The sequence below is a fragment of the Ascaphus truei genome, chromosome 1 (genome assembly GCF_040206685.1).
Source record: "Ascaphus truei isolate aAscTru1 chromosome 1, aAscTru1.hap1, whole genome shotgun sequence".
Taxonomy (NCBI): Eukaryota; Metazoa; Chordata; class Amphibia; order Anura; family Ascaphidae; genus Ascaphus; species Ascaphus truei.
The window spans coordinates 50,578,652-50,594,816 of NC_134483.1; the positions used below are offsets into that span (position 1 = coordinate 50,578,652).

At 43.0% G+C, this 16,165-nt stretch overlaps 1 protein-coding gene across 5 annotated transcripts in view; it reads left to right on the forward strand.

The window, feature by feature from the left end:
* The window catches only part of RAI14 (retinoic acid induced 14), a 165,502-nt gene that overhangs the window by 108,786 nt on the left and 40,551 nt on the right, over positions 1-16,165 (forward strand). For all 5 annotated transcript variants that reach the window (XM_075587806.1, XM_075587835.1, XM_075587817.1 and 2 more), the window contains 4 exons: positions 6,411-6,499; positions 9,631-9,695; positions 11,414-11,471; positions 15,117-15,187. In XM_075587806.1, the coding sequence (XP_075443921.1) occupies positions 6,411-6,499; positions 9,631-9,695; positions 11,414-11,471; positions 15,117-15,187 (283 nt within the window). The remainder of the gene's footprint in view (positions 1-6,410; positions 6,500-9,630; positions 9,696-11,413; positions 11,472-15,116; positions 15,188-16,165) is intronic.

The window sequence follows — 16,165 nt, forward strand, 5'->3', positions numbered from 1 at the left end:
CGCGCGCGCGCACACACACAATGAATGGTACACACACACACACATACACTGACACACACACACACTGACACTGACACACACACACACTGACACTGACACACACACACACTGACACTGACACACACACACACACACACACTGACACACACACACACACACACACACACACACACACACACACACACACTGACTGACACACACTGACTGACACACACACACTTACTGACGCGCGCGCGCACACCCCCACACCCACACACTGACTGAATGACTGACTGACTGCCGCACGCACACACTGACTGACTGAGGCACACACACACGCACACACTGACTGTGTGTGTGTGTGTGTGCGTCAGTCAGTCTGTGTGTGTTTGTGTTTCTGCGTCAGACTCTGACGCGCGCGCACACACACTGACTGACTGACGCACACACAATGACTGACGCACACACACTGCATGAAGCTGTAAAGGAGGGAGGGGGGGAACTGGATTGATGTGAATGGGGGACAAACAGAGAGAGGGGGAGGGGTGAGGAGAGAGAGAGGAGCGGGAACATTACATCCCGGGCAACGCCGGGTCTCTCAGCTAGTATAAAATAAACGTAAAGAGAGGGTGCATACCATTCAATGATGGATACAAAAAAAGGAACAACAGGACAGTCACTCTTATACTCCCAGAAAGTGAATATATATATCATTTACGTGAATCACTATCCGTATTTGAAGTGTGTGTGTATATAAATATATATATACATACAAATGAGCATACAGTAATATTTCCATTTGCTATTTGCCTTGCTATGGAGGGTTTTTGTCACTTTTTTACTCACATAACTTCACATATACATACATATATAATATATAATATATATAATATATATATATATATATATATATATGCAGTGGAAGTGTATTGTGTGTATTTACCTACACACTCACTCCACATTTCAGTAACATACATATACATCTAAATAATATTCACATATACACGTTTGCTATAAATGGAATTATTACAATTTTACATTATATACACGTGCAATGAATGGAATAAACACTGTAATAAGTTTGAAATCGCCTATCCGAGCTGCTATGCATGGCTGATCCCTTTTCTCCAGCTTCCTTGAATGTACTCTATGAGGAAGATCATGTGACCAGATGCTAGTGCACGTTTGGAGAGAGGGAGGGCAGTGCTGACAAAGGGGTGTGCCTGGGTTTGTGACAGGACATGAAGGGGCAGTGCCTTAGCAAATGCTTGTTAAAATAGAATACAAGAAAATTGGTCTTTCAAAGTTGTTTTTTTAAAAACAGAAAATGCTAAAAGTATTATTTCTTACTACAGAACTGATTTATTAAAAAAAACACACATGCAGGATATAGACTGAACTGCAGCTTTAACTGGTTTTCTGAGTCTCACTGGTTTAAAAAAAAAAAAAAAAAACGTACATAATCTAGAGCAGGGGTGCGTAAACTATTCCCCGTGCGCACCCGTCTGCTCTCCTCTGCGACTGCGCACTCCTGACATTTGTATTAACTCATTGCTCGAACTCTCCCTCAACTTCTAATACCAATGTTCAATTAATCTGCAGATTGGCCTCTTAAAGTAAAGGATTCATCTCCGTAGTACACAAGTGTTTTTTTTACCTCTCTCTAAGGATGACACGTTTCATTATATGAGAAAAGGGGAACAGGACATGGGCGAGTTTCTCTATACAAACCTGGGACTCTATTGTATTAATATTTCATTAACACACTAACAAAGGAAAATAAGTACAAGCTTCTGCTTGTGGTATCTCACTTCCACCTTTTTCAACACAATCTCCAAGAGCCCATCACCTTTATCTGTTGGAGGTGACAACAGTGTCGGGGACATGTTACACATACAGTGGCAGACCTATGGAAATGGGTCTATACAATGATTAATATGACTTTCTTTAAATCCAAAGCCTTACTCAAGAGACCAATACCTGGTGTTTCTAACCGTAAACCTGAACTCCTTGCCCCAATTTTTGTTTTCTACAACTAGATGCAGAATTGCAGCCTTGTGGAAACCGCCTACCCCACAATAGGCCAGATCCAAAGACGTCTGGTAACTCGGTGCTAGTAATGGGACGTTGTCAAAATCATTCATGGACATTGCTCCCATCCAGACCCTGTGATATAGGGGAGGGCGGGACCTTAATACAACATACCTGTGCACAACAGAAACGCCGCTAAAATACCTGGAAATTGGGTCATTTGGATATATGTAAAGCATATTAAAATGATTTAAATGTGCTTGTTTTGCAGGTATCTCGTGTGCTCCTTTTTGTGCACCGGTGTCTCTTCACGTAGTGTTCTATAGTTGTGTTTGGGAAGGTATATGTCACTTGGTAAAATAGGCTCTTCTCTCTCATACCCATATTTCAGGGTCTGGATAGGAGCAACGCCACCTTTAGGTCCAGCCTAATTAACGTCTTATTAGATCTCAGCGTTGACTATTACAGAGCTCTGCAGATAGGTATTGTCAGGAGAAACATCCTTTGCATACCATTAGCATCATCGGCTGTTATAGTTAGCACTGTGCCCTTTCCATCCGAAAACGTCACTTAATGCTACATTAGTGAGCATTAAAGCTACCCGTTAGCCAGCAGCGGATTTCAGAATCCACCGCCCCTAGGCACTAAGCTGTTGCGGCCGCCTCGTTACCTGCCGCGCCCTGCTTCTTCTGAACCGCAGCGTCAAATGATGGCGCAGACGAAACCAACATGCCGTCACGTTACCATGGTAACGCGATGTCATGACATCATTTGACGCGGCGACGTCGCAGCGGTTCAGAAGGAGGGCGGCAGGAAAGGAGGCAGCTGCAACAGATAAAATGACATCCTATTCGGTCCAATAAGGCCCGAGAGCGCGGCAAAAGCATATGGGGGACGGACATTTTTGCTGCCGCCCAGGGCCTAATGGGAAATCCGCTACTGCCGTTAGCACTTGGTGAGTGAGGTGTTAACTGAGGTTAGTTAAATCAATAACGGACTAAAGTGGATCTTGCCCATATTGCTCTGAGAGATAAATATGGCAGATCATGTAGAAAAAATAAACAGCATCATCAATGGTTCCCTTAGGAAATGTAAACAAATCAATCCTTGAGCGACGCAGATTGGCGATGCTCATTTTGATGATATTTACGCCATCCAGTTTTGCAGTGTTGAGTGCTTTGTTTCAAACTATTTATCTCAATGTGACAGTCTTATTTGCTAGTACTGGCTGCTAACCTGAGACCATCCATATCAATGAATTGCATGCGTCTACCAATATATCATTTTTCTTTCTTTACTTTTCATTTTTTTTCTCTTTTTCAACCATTTGTACTGTATGATCAATGCCTGTTTCCTATTTTTTTTTCTTTAGCCCCCAAAGTTATGACCCAAAAAAACCCAGAGAAAGTAAAAAATAATAATAATAATTCCAGTTTCTAATCCCTTGGTACCCTGTATTTAACTTTTTCTTATGGAGAACCTGTGTAAAATACCATAATTGGTAAAGAAACTGATTTTGCATTTTATGCAACAGAACCAAAGGATTTCAGGAATGTTATTCAAACAGCAGCCCCACTCCCAGTTAAAATATGGGTGGTGATGTACGAGTCCCGTAACTGCAAAAGATTGGCAAGCAAACTGCACCAGACTAATCACAGGAGAACACCCCACTGCTTTTAATTACAGTATTTTGTTGAATAAATCTGGTGCCACTTATGTGCTCTGGTTTTGCAGCTGTGGACTGGTGCATCAGCCCCATGTGGTCTATGCAACAAAGCAAAACTGGTGGGGGAAATCCCCAAATGTATCAAAGAAAACATGTTTCAATTGGATTTTTGATGCATAAGAACAATGTTTTTATACTCCAGAATTGTCCCCTGATTGTTACAATGTCAGTGGCCCCTAAATATATTTGATGATTTCACTTTGTCTGCATTTGCCTTTGTTGATATGGAGCTTTCTGATGTTACTATATGTTCAGTCTTCTTATTTATATGTTTGTTAGGCCGCGTCCATAGTCCGTGCGACGTCGCGAGTGCCGCACACAGAAGGCCGTACCTCGAGGACAGCCATAGAGCGCACATGCACGAGAGCGACGGTGCGGCCGTTCTTTTTGCGAGACAATTTTTATTAATTTTGTCTCGCGACGGCCGCGTCACGTGCGCGGTTCAGCCATTGAGGGCGAACAGCTCACGTGATGTCACGGGCAGGCCCTCGCCACGCCTCCCCGTCACGCAATCCTACAGACCACGGATTGCTTCTCGCACAGGCGCGCGTGACGTCATGTGCTCTGTTGCGCGTGCCTGTATTATATCCGAGGCCTTGGACATTATTCCTGTGATACTGCCAGGGTAACTGCATCTTCCTCTCCGATAAATGAGTCTGCAGCTCAAGAGTTTATTTGTAATTTCTAAGGAGAAGAGAGAAAACATTGCTGAACATTTATGATGAGATTTCCAGTGTTTTTCCCAAATACATTTTTGGGAGACACTGGAGTTTAGGTGTGTGTGTGTGTGTGTGTGTGTGTGTGGACACTGGGGATATGACTGCCACATGTAAGGATGTTCACAGCATATATTATGTGAAATCACTTCTAGTATTCTTTTGAAAGCTGAACCATCGTCCAACTTCTTACAGGAGGTCTTTTACAGCGTTTGATAAGCCCCTTTTAACCTCAAGACAAACCACAAATGCTTTCCTCTAAAGTAGCTATGGAAAACTCTTTTAAGTGGCAGGAACCACACAGGAAAGTGTCTGTTCATTGTCCACATGTTTCCTGTTGAATAGATTTGGAATACACACTCAACATATTCTGGAAATATCATTTATTAACTATAGCTAACAGCTATGGAGGGGAAAAATGTAAGACATGAACATCCCTGTTCATTAGAAAACTGTTACAATATCTAACGTTACAGCTATTTTTTTGTTTTTAGTATGATCTACAGGTGTGTGTGTGTGTGTGTGTGTGTGTGTGTGTGTGTGTGTGTGTGTGTGTGTGTGTGTGTGTGTGTGTGTGTGTGTGTGTCTAAAAACCCTCCACCCTATAGCATATAAAAATATTACTTGTGAGCACATTCACATGTCTTAGACGGGTCTGCAGCCCTGCTTTTCACCCTTATCACCGAGCATAGAGTGCTTCCACTGCAACAAGGGATTCTGGGAAATGACATGCAAATGAGCACACCGTGCCACCTTTTGTCTTAAATTCATTATTATATGGAACCCTTAAGCCAATGCTCGCTTGTTTTAAACACAGGTTTTAAACATAGCCTGGGATGAGATGCAAAGCTAGTGAACCCACTCACAGACAACTGTTTCGACCTTGTGGGTCTCATCAGTGTGAGGTTGGTTGTACTGGCTTTGCAATTTAAGACTTGCAGCACACATTATTTAGGTTAAATAAGACAGGTCTGCAACCCTGCCTTTCACCATTGTCGCCTGGCATACAGTGCTTCCACTGCAGCATGAGATTTTGGGAAATGACATGCAAATGGGCACACAATGTCACCTTTTGCCTGAAATTCAATTTTACATGGAACCCTTATAAGCAAATGCTCTGCTGTTCACACAGCTTTTAAGCACAGCATGGTATTCGATGCAAAGCCAATCACACCACTCGGACGTTTCGACCTTTTGGGTCTCATCAGTGTGAGGTTGGTTGTACTGGCTGTGCAATTTTCAAGCTGGGTATGGTTTATCATACACATTATTTAAGTTATAGTGGGTGAAAAAGGCGACAAAAACCTCCACGTGGAGGTTTTTCACCCACCTTAACTTAAATAATGTATATATAAATATATATATACGTTTTACAATGGAATTAAATGCTCAAGGGTTACAGTTGGAAAAAACATTTGTAAATGTTACATTTTAACACAGAAAGATAGAAGCTGTTGGAGTTTAGTCCAAACAGTGCAATAATCTAAAATTATTTCCCAAGTGAAAACATTTGTTTTCTTTAAAAACAAAAAACAAAAGAGGTTAGTGTTATTTTTAACTCTGATTCCAGTATTTTTAACTCTGATTCCAGTGAAGTGCATGGTTTAGATGAGCTCCAAATTGATTAGTGAAAATTAAATAAGAGACTCTTTGAATAACTACTAAAAATGTATTTGTGGGTCCTTAAAAATAAAAAAACACTTCATCTGCTAATTTGAGAAATGTAAGAAAACCAGATTACCTTGAAGGGCATATTGCAATTTATACATTTGTTGCAGAAAATTTGATTTGGTGGCTATTTGTTGATTCACCAGTTAAGAGATTTTTCGTAGAAGACTGAAGGAACACTGTGTTACTTGGTTTCTAAATAAAAGTTTCTTTATTTTGGCACTTGTCATAAGAATGACTGGTATGGATCCGAACTGTTCTATCCAGTAATAAGATGTTTGTTTTTGTAGATTGCACCTTGCTACCATGAAGGGGAACGCAGACTGTCTAAGAGTTATGTTGACACATGGTGTGGATGTCTCCGTGCAAGATCTATCAGGTAAATAGGGCTATAAAACATTTCTTGTATGTATATCTTTATTTCAGTAATGTATATCTATGCTGACGACACACAAATTTACTTTTCAACCCCTGACCTTACACCTGCTGTACAGACCAAAGTCTCTGAATGTCTCTCTGCGATATCATCCTGGATGGCCCTCCGCCGACTTAAATTTAACATGGCAAAAACAGAGCTCCACATACTTCCTCCCAAACCTGGCCCTACTACCTCCTTCCACATTACTGTTGGAAGTAGAGACATACACCCAGTAGCACAAGCACGCTGCCTGGGGGTCACACTCTACTCCTCTCTCACTTTCTCCTCTCACATAAAAACGTATCTAAAACGTGTCACTTTTTCACAAAGATACACCCTTTCCTCTGTTGCTCGACTGCTAAAACTCTGACTCAAGCCCTCATTCTCTCCCGTCTCGATTACTGTAACCTCCTGGTGTCCGGCCTTCCTGCCTCTCACCTGTCTCCCCTACAATCTATCCTAAACGCTGCTGCCAGAATCACTACTCGTTCCTAAATCTCTCTCAGCGTCTCCCCTACCGAAATCCCTCTCCTGACTTCCTATCAAATCCCGTATCACACATTCAATTCTCTTCCTCACTTTTAAAGCTTTACACTCTTATGCCCCTTCATACATCTCAGCCCTAATTTCTGGCTATGCACCATCCTGACTCTTGCGTTCTGCTCAAGGATGTCTTCTCTCTACCCCCTTTGTATCTAAAGTCCTCTCCCGCCTTAAACCTTTCTCACTGACTTCCCCACACCTCTGGAATGCCCTTCCCCTCAATACCAGACTAGCACCCTCTCTATCCACCTTTAAGCTCCACCTTAAAACACACATGCTTAACGAAGCATACGAGTAGCTCCACGGCTAATACTATACACCTGATACATAAAGCTTGGCCCCTGCAGACACATTTACCAGTATGCCCTCCTACTGTATCTGTATGTTCCTCCTACCAATTAGAGTGCAAGCTCTTCAGAGCAGGGACTCCTTTTCCTAAATGTTACTTTTATGTCTGAAGCACTTATTCTCATGATCTATTATTTGTTATTTATATGATTGTCACTAATGGTGCTATATAAATAAAGACATACATACATACATACATACATACAATGCCAACAGTGTATAAACAATTATAGACAGCACTCTAAATAATGAATAAAAAAATCATGAAGTACAGGGTGCAAACGGAACAAAGTGGGCCCAAACAACCCCATTGCAGATCATATAAACCAAAACAAGGGCTCCAGGCAACACTGATTAATAGAGAAAACGAAAGAGTCACGGAATAAGCCAAAAATTTAATAGCGGTAATAATAGAACAATAGGTATCACACAAATATGGAAATGCTGCACGACTATAAATGCAGAATATATGGATCTTAAAAGGCACAAGAGTAGGGGGAGAGACACAGGGAAGGGGAGTGGGGGGAAAAATACTAAAGGAAAAACTGCAAACAAATAAACATAGAATAAGACAATGGGGGAGGGTAAGAGGGGCAACGTTTCAGGGTAACAACCCTTTCCTCAGGCCCGTTCCCTTGGGTCCAACGGAACCACAAGGTACTTCCCTTAACCCTAACCCCCCCTACAAGACACAAAGTAGCCAAATTAGAATTAGCTCAGAATCAAGCCCTGATCAAAAGTCCACAGTATATGTAAGTGTATACAAACTCAAACCGTCCTTTAAGTGGGATTAAAGGGTGCTTGGCGTTTATGGAGTGTGCAGGAGTGCCAGAGGTAAGGGGCAGTGAGGGAAAAGGGTTAAAGGTGAGAGAGAGCAGTAGAGGTGAAAGGGGTGGGAGAGGAAACCGTTATGGGTAGAGCGCAGGAGGCGAGCCGCGGCATAGCTAGAGATCAAAGCTGATATGTAGGGAGGAGCAGATGAGTGGAGAGTCTTAAAGGTAAGGAGGAGAACTTTCCAGATCTGAAATGTGATGCGAATCAGGAGAGGGATTTAAGGAGGAGATGAGCAGAGTGTTTTGGGAGATCAGGAAATTATTCTAGCTGCAGAATTTTGGGTTGATTGCAGGGGAGAAAGTTGTGAGGCAGGGAGACCTGTTAGCAGTATGTTACAATAATCCAGATGAGCGAGGATAAATGCATTCATTAGAGATATAGCCGTAGATTGACAGAGGAAACTGCAAATCTTGACAATATTACTGGGGAAGAAGCGACACATTTTAGCCATGCCGTGAATGGAGAAGGAAAGTTAAGAGCCAAAAGTTACTCCTAGGCAATGTGCGTTGGCGACATAATAGATAGTACAGTTTACTGTGATGGAAAAAGGGGATATTAGGCCAGATTTAATGGGAGATATGTGGATTTGACTTTTAGATATATTAAGCTTAAGGCAATCGAGTGCTATCCACGAGGATATAGTCAGGTGACACTCGGAGACTTAGGACTGGATTGCAGGTGTGGGGGTTAGGGTGAATAGATATGATAGCGATGATACCCGAGGCAAAAATAGTTGATGAGGTCACCAAGTGATGGTGTGTAGAGAGAAAATGAGGTCCCAGAACACAGCCCTGGTGTACAATAACAGACAGATCAACAGGAGACAAAGACCTGTTAGCAACAGAGACAGAGAATGTGCCATGGGAGAGGTATGATGGAAACCAGGATAGAGCTTTGCTTTGGATACCAGTAGCGTTTAGGATATGCAGGAGAAGAGTGTGATTGGCCGTATCAAAAACAGAGTAGGATTAGAAGGGAAGTATTAGGGAAAAGTGACCTTGGGATTTTGCTTCATGTCAGTCATTGGCTACATATAGTGCATGTGAAATGTAATCAAACTAGTTACCAGGTTAAATAAATAGAATTAAGTCATTTAAGTGCAAATCTGTTCTTTTTGCATATTCATTCATAAGATTGTATTCCAAACATTGCCATCAAAGCCCCCCAGCTTCAAAACTGTTACTAGAAAGAACACCAGATGTATCCAAATCTTAGAAATAAAATGCTACTGCGGTGAGATTTAATAAAGTGTAATAAAACTGTTGTTTTAATCTTTATATTAAAGCCAACAAATGAAGTGTACTTGTTTCACATTACCAACTATTTAAAACGATTACCAAGCCGCTTTCCAATTCTGCTACTTTTAGGACACAGTGCTTTACACTTGGCTGTGAAAAGTAGCCACATGGAATGTGCCAAGCGACTTCTTCAGGTAAGAGAATCCCCTCTTCTAATGTTAGAAATTAGCACTAAGGGAGGAACTTACTAAAGGGTGATCAGTACATACAGTAAGTAGCACGTTATGAGGCCATCTGGCTTCTACTAAAGATAAACACACAAATGTTGTGTTGTGTATCTAATGTAACTAAATCAGACATTAGACTGTATGCTTGGCATTTTGTCTTCATACATATTACAATATCACTGAACTGGATTTCTTACACTAATTTTTTTTTTTTTAAAGTGTATGGACACACACACACAGACACACAGACACACAGACACACACACACAAAGCAGGGGGTCTCGGGAGCTGAACCTCATTAATTTCAGTTCTGTGGACCGTCTGTTTGCAGAGATACTTGCCTTCGAACTAGGTGCCGGTAACCGCTCTCATCGGCTACCAGGGCTCACAATATCTCCGGTCTTCAAACATTTCCCGCCCTGCGGACCAATAGGAAGCTGTGACATCATTGGTGTGACTTTCTATTGGCCCATTTGATGTGGACGCTTTAAACTTTAAAGCCCTGTTTGAGCCAGAGCAGCTACAGGCACCTACTTTGGAGGTAAGTATCTCCGGAAGCAGGGGTCTCCGTAGCTGAAATGAATGGGGTTCAGTTTCAGAGACCCCCTACTTCAATTCTATTTAAAAAATAAATAAATAATAAATCACCGGCATGGATTGCTCCTTTAAATCGCAGAACTATAAAAACAGGTCTATGCAATTATTAATAGGATTTTGAGTATTTCCCCCAAAGCTCAAGCCTTGGTCAGCCTTAGGCTACGGCCCCAGCGCGCGTGACTGAGCGCCTCCCGGCACTCTCGCCCTCCAGCCGAGCGATCAGGTGGATCTCAGATCACTTGCGACTGGGGGGCGAGGCCATGATGTCACGCGGCTGGTTCGTCCTGATTGGCTGAGTCACCGCCATGCCGTGGCCATTACTCGGCCGCCGTGCCAAAAGACAAAATTCTTGTCTTTTGGCAAAAGCGGCTGCACATCGCTCATTGTGCAGGCGCACGAAGGTAGCTACTGGGGCCGCCCTACAGAGGGCGTACCTTGTGTGCGCCACGCATGCACAGCCACCGGGGAAACGCCTAATTCAGTAGACCAATACCTGGTGTTTCTAACAGTAAATATGAACTACGGTAATTACTCACATTTTGTAATAACAGTATGGCTGATTCACTCATTCGTCTGGCTTCTTCTGGAGCAGCACAATAAATGCATTACAGACCATACAATCAGCAAAGGTTTGCATTATTGTTTTACCCATTCATTAAACCCTCCTTGGCAGCAAAACGGTTTCTAATGATATATGATATATATCATTTGCAGTCTCTGGGTCGTTCTTTATCTTGGGCTTTCTAAGAGCTGTTGTATTATCCCATTAATCTGGGAACACGGTCTTATAGACTTTTGCCAGCCACAAATTAAGTGTAGATTGATTAGAAATGATGCACTTAGTCTGACCCTTCTAAAAATGAACACATTCCAAACATGTTTGCGCTGAACGGAAACGACATTCTGAAGGTCATTCACATTACCTTCTATGGCTATAAGCACAAAATAAGAATTTTAATGTTTTATGAAACAAGAGTATGTAATGTTGATTTATTTGAGGTATTAGTTAAATCTGTTTTTAAAATACATTTTATTCTACTTACACGTAGTAATAATACATTCTAAACTTGTTCTTATGCAAATGACAGTCTAAATGTCCGGCAGAACTCACAGACGTCGCTGGAAAAACATCTATGCATTACGCAGGTAAATGGGCATTTATAATCTTCACTTTTCTACTCTTTTTTTTTTTTTTTTCCCCATCAAGAGCAAGTAATGAGATCTATAGGCGAAATATTTTCTCTTTCGCTTGTGTTGCATGTGATGTAATAAATGTTTTACTGAAGTGTCTTGCATACATGAAAACTGTCCATTTGCCACAAAGGTCCATGGGACTCCCATATAGAAGCCAAAAAACAACAGGCCCAGGCGTAGATTTGTAGCCATTCCACTATAATGTGGTATAATATTTATAGCATAAGTTAGGGTGGAGATACCAGAGACTGCCACGCAGCAGCAGCAGCAGCAGCAGCAGCAGCTGACAAACATACAGCATAATCCACCAATACGCTGTCTGTTGGAAACGTATGCTCAGGGGCACTCAACTTCAGTCGTCAAGACCAACCCCCCCCCCCCCCCCCAAATAGGTCAGGTTTTCAGGATATCCCTGCTTCAGCACAGGTGTCTCAATCAGAGGCAGGTCGAAGACTGAGCCTCTGAGCGATCTGTGCTGAAGCAAAGAGTGATTGAGCCACCTGTGCTTAAGCTGGGACTGATTGAGTCACCTGTGCTGAACAGTTGGCTCAATCAGAAGATCAGCTTTTGACTGGGCCTCTGATTGAGCCACCTGTGCTGAAGCTGGGATATCCTGAAAACCTGACCTGTTGGGGGGTTTAAGGACTAGAGTTGAGTAGAGATGGGTAAATCCACCCAAATCCGTTTCCCAGATTTTCCCCCCAAAATCTGTTTCACGGTGTAAAATCCGCAAATGGATTTGGGCAGTTGCAATCCACGCGGATTCATCAAAATCCGCCATTGGGTATAATCCGTGGACGGATTTGTAGAATTTAATCCACGGATTCAGCCATCCGTTGGAGGATTAAGCATCTGCCAACGGATTGCTGAATCAGCGGATTGGATTCTACAAATCCGTCCACGCGTTGCTGAATCCGCGGACTGTATTGGTAATACTAATAAAAAATATCTGCAAAAGTCTATGCTCACTATTTGATATGGATCCATGGAAATCCGCAGACCAAAGGAACCGGTTGATCTGCTGCGGTTCCAAATTCGCAAAAAAAAAAAAATTGCCCATCCCCTGCTCTAAATAAATATCTTAACAACTTAGATACACAACAGCACCCCCTCAGATACACAGCAGCACCCCCTCAGATACACAGCAGCACCCCCTCAGATACACAGCAGCACCCCCTCAGATACACAGCACCACCCTTAGATACACAGCAGCACCCCCTCAGATACACAACAGCACCCCCTCAGATACACAACAGCACCCCCTCAGATACACAGCAGCACCCCCTCAGATACACAGCAGCACCCCCTCAGATACACAGCACCACCCTTAGATACACAGCAGCACCCCCTCAGATACACAACAGCACCCCCTCAGATACACAACAGCACCCCCTCAGATACACAACAGCACCCCCTCAGATACACAGCAGCACCCCCTCAGATACACAGCAGCACCCCCTCAGATACACAGCAGCACCCCCTCAGATACACAGCAGCACCCCCTCAGATACACAGCAGCACCCCCTCAGATACACAGCAGCACCCCCTCAGATACACAGCAGCACCCCCTCAGATACACAGCAGCACCCCCTCAGATACACAGCAGCACCCCCTCAGATACACAGCAGCACCCCCTCAGATACACAGCAGTACCCCCTCAGATACACAACAGCACCCCCTCAGATACACAGCAGCACCCCCTCAGATACACAGCAGTACCCCCTCAGATACACAGCAGTACCCCCTCAGATACACATCAGCACCCCCATCTAAAACTACGTGTTCCTATCTTACACATTTGCAAAGCTAAATTGACCCATTTGGGAGCATTGAATGTATTTATCCTTGATGGCAAACTTTAATAAAAGTGTGTGGCCTGTTGAACTATAAAGACATACTGACCAAGATAACACATTTAGAACCAATGTTAGATCATTTTACAGTCTAACAACAAAGAAGCATCACTGCCCACCGCCGCCTTCCCTAATACCCCTCAGACACGGGGTATATATATATATATATAGTAGCACTGGATAATCATGGACACATGACACAAAGCTTGGCCCCCTGCAGACGCACTTACTAGTATTCCCTCCTACTGTCTCTGTACGTTCTCCCTACCTACCAATTAGATTGTAAGCTCCTCAGAGCAGGGACTCCTTCCTTAATGTTACTTTTACAGTATGTCTGAAGCACTTATTCCCATGATCTGTTATTTATATTTGTTATTTATATGACATGTATTACTACTGTGAAGCGCTATGTACATTTTATGGCGCTATACAAATAAAGACATACATACATACATACATATCCACTTTCAGACATCCAGATGTAGCAGACGTTATTCCACCCGTTGACGGGCGGCAGCGGGTGTAATAATGCGTTGGCCCCGCCCCATTTTACGCACAACCAATTCATTGTGAATGGCAGCTGCTGGCGCTTTGTATGTCCCGCGGCAACTTGGCAGCCAGAGCAATAACTTCTGCTACATCAGTAGCAAAGGCCTTGCGTTCATGTTTACTGTAAAACCGCTAGTTCTTTTTCTCCTTCATGCAGTTAGAGGGGTTAATAACACGTATATTGCACTTTGCAGGGTATTGTTGGTCCTTCTGATATCAAAGGAGCCAGTGTCCAATGCTGAGATCTCCTGGGCTCTGGCTGCACCGGTTATTAGGCAAACCCCGGGAATGTATCCTCCTACAGGGGTGGGCTACTTCAGTTCCTCAAGGGCCACCAACAGGTCAGGTTTTCAGGATGTCCCTGCTTCAGCACAGGTGGAAGCATCAGTGGCTCCATCAAAGACTAAACTCCTACCTGTGCTGAAGCAGGGATATCCTGAAAACCACCTGACCTGGTGGTGGCCTTAAGGATTGGAGTTGCCCAGAAAAGCCAATCCGCTATTTGCTAGAACATGCAGGTGACTGGAATGTCCGGCCTTTCCACAATAGTGTTACAATGATGTCATCTTTAATGATTGCTTTGCTGGCAAAGAAGTGGCCAGGAACTGCTTTTTTTTTTTTTTTTAATATTGTGTGAAATATTAATATTTATGGAAATGAAAGAGGACCAATATTAAATGAAAACACCACCCTTCCAAAAAATGGACACATGATTTAAGCAGCGCAGATTGTTACTTGATTGAAAAAAATGTGTGTCTGTGGCATCAGTGTCACTCACCACCCACACCTAATGTTATATCATAATGTATAAAGAAATGGGCATTACAACGTTTTTAAAAGGAGATTAAACATTTTTGAAAATAAGCACAAATGCTCAATGCCGGACAAAAGAACAGAAACCGTGTGAACTCCAACAGAAGGCAGGTAACGATGCCGGTCGGAGCACAGGTAAATTAGAAGCATTGCACAGGAGAAGAAGAATAGAATTATTGATGCAGCAGAGACACGTTTCACAATTGTTTGATTCAAAGATGATTATTAGTAAACACAGTGGAAATATTTTCTGTATGACTGTTGCTAGTTTAAGTAGTCACTGATGTTAGAATGAATGAGATTATTGGACATAGTTGGACATCATTGTTAGAGCGTTTTGAAACTGTACAGCATACTCATTTCAAGGAGATTTGTTTTTCAGCTGCCAACGACTGCCTCCCCATAGTGCAACTTCTATGTGAGCACAAATGTCCACTAAATGTCAAGGATTTGGTAAGAACAATAACATTTGTGTTTGTTTGGTATATTACATTTCCATGTTGCTTAATTACCATTTTCTCAAGATAATTAAAAATGATTAGAAGAATAAAAGTCGAGCACCTAAAGGCAAAGCACCAACAATATACTGTATATTGTGTCCCATGTGCCCTGTGTCCTATGTAGGAATCTTATTACATAACGGTCTTTCTTACATTTGATGAAGATCAGAGGAATTTGCACCAAATAAACGTATTGGATATTTATAAAGCACAAGGGGAAAAGTGTGTGTGTGTGTGTGTGTGTGTGTGTGTGTGTGTGTGTGTGTGTGTGTGTGTGTGTGTGTGTGTGTGTGTGTATGTAACGCACTTTTCCCCACCCTATGACCTGAACATCTGCCGTTGGGACCCTGGGATGCACCTGATTCTTCTGGGACGCACCTGATTCTTCTGGTGACAGCGCCTCCAACTGGAAAGGATCCCAACTGAGTGGGATAAGCCCCTTACAGGAACAATACCAATGATACACACTCACGTATATAATAATAACCTTTACTAAACACACTATAAACGGTACCCAGTACCCCATAGTATAATAGCCCTCAACCTGATACCACCAATGAGTGTCCCCAAAGTACATTGGGTGCCAGGCACCAATACCCTGATGTCCATTTCCCCCAAGGTCAGGGCCCACCCAAAGTGTAGGAGATGGCGCTAGCCCGTGAAGTGTTGGTGCACTTAGTTGGGTACCTGCCCGGGACCTCCAGCACCCGGGTGATGCAGATTAACACAGAGGATCCGCCTGATCCGACGTTGTCATCCACGATGGTCCGCCTCCACGTGGGATGAATTCCGGCGTGGATAATATCTCTTTGCAGTCTCTCACACGGAGGTAGTCTGGTCCCAGACCATAGGCCGCAATCACCGTGCGGCGTCTTCACTGTGTCCCTGACACTAGACAGTAAGTGGGGAAGCGTTCCTAGCGTTACTTGGG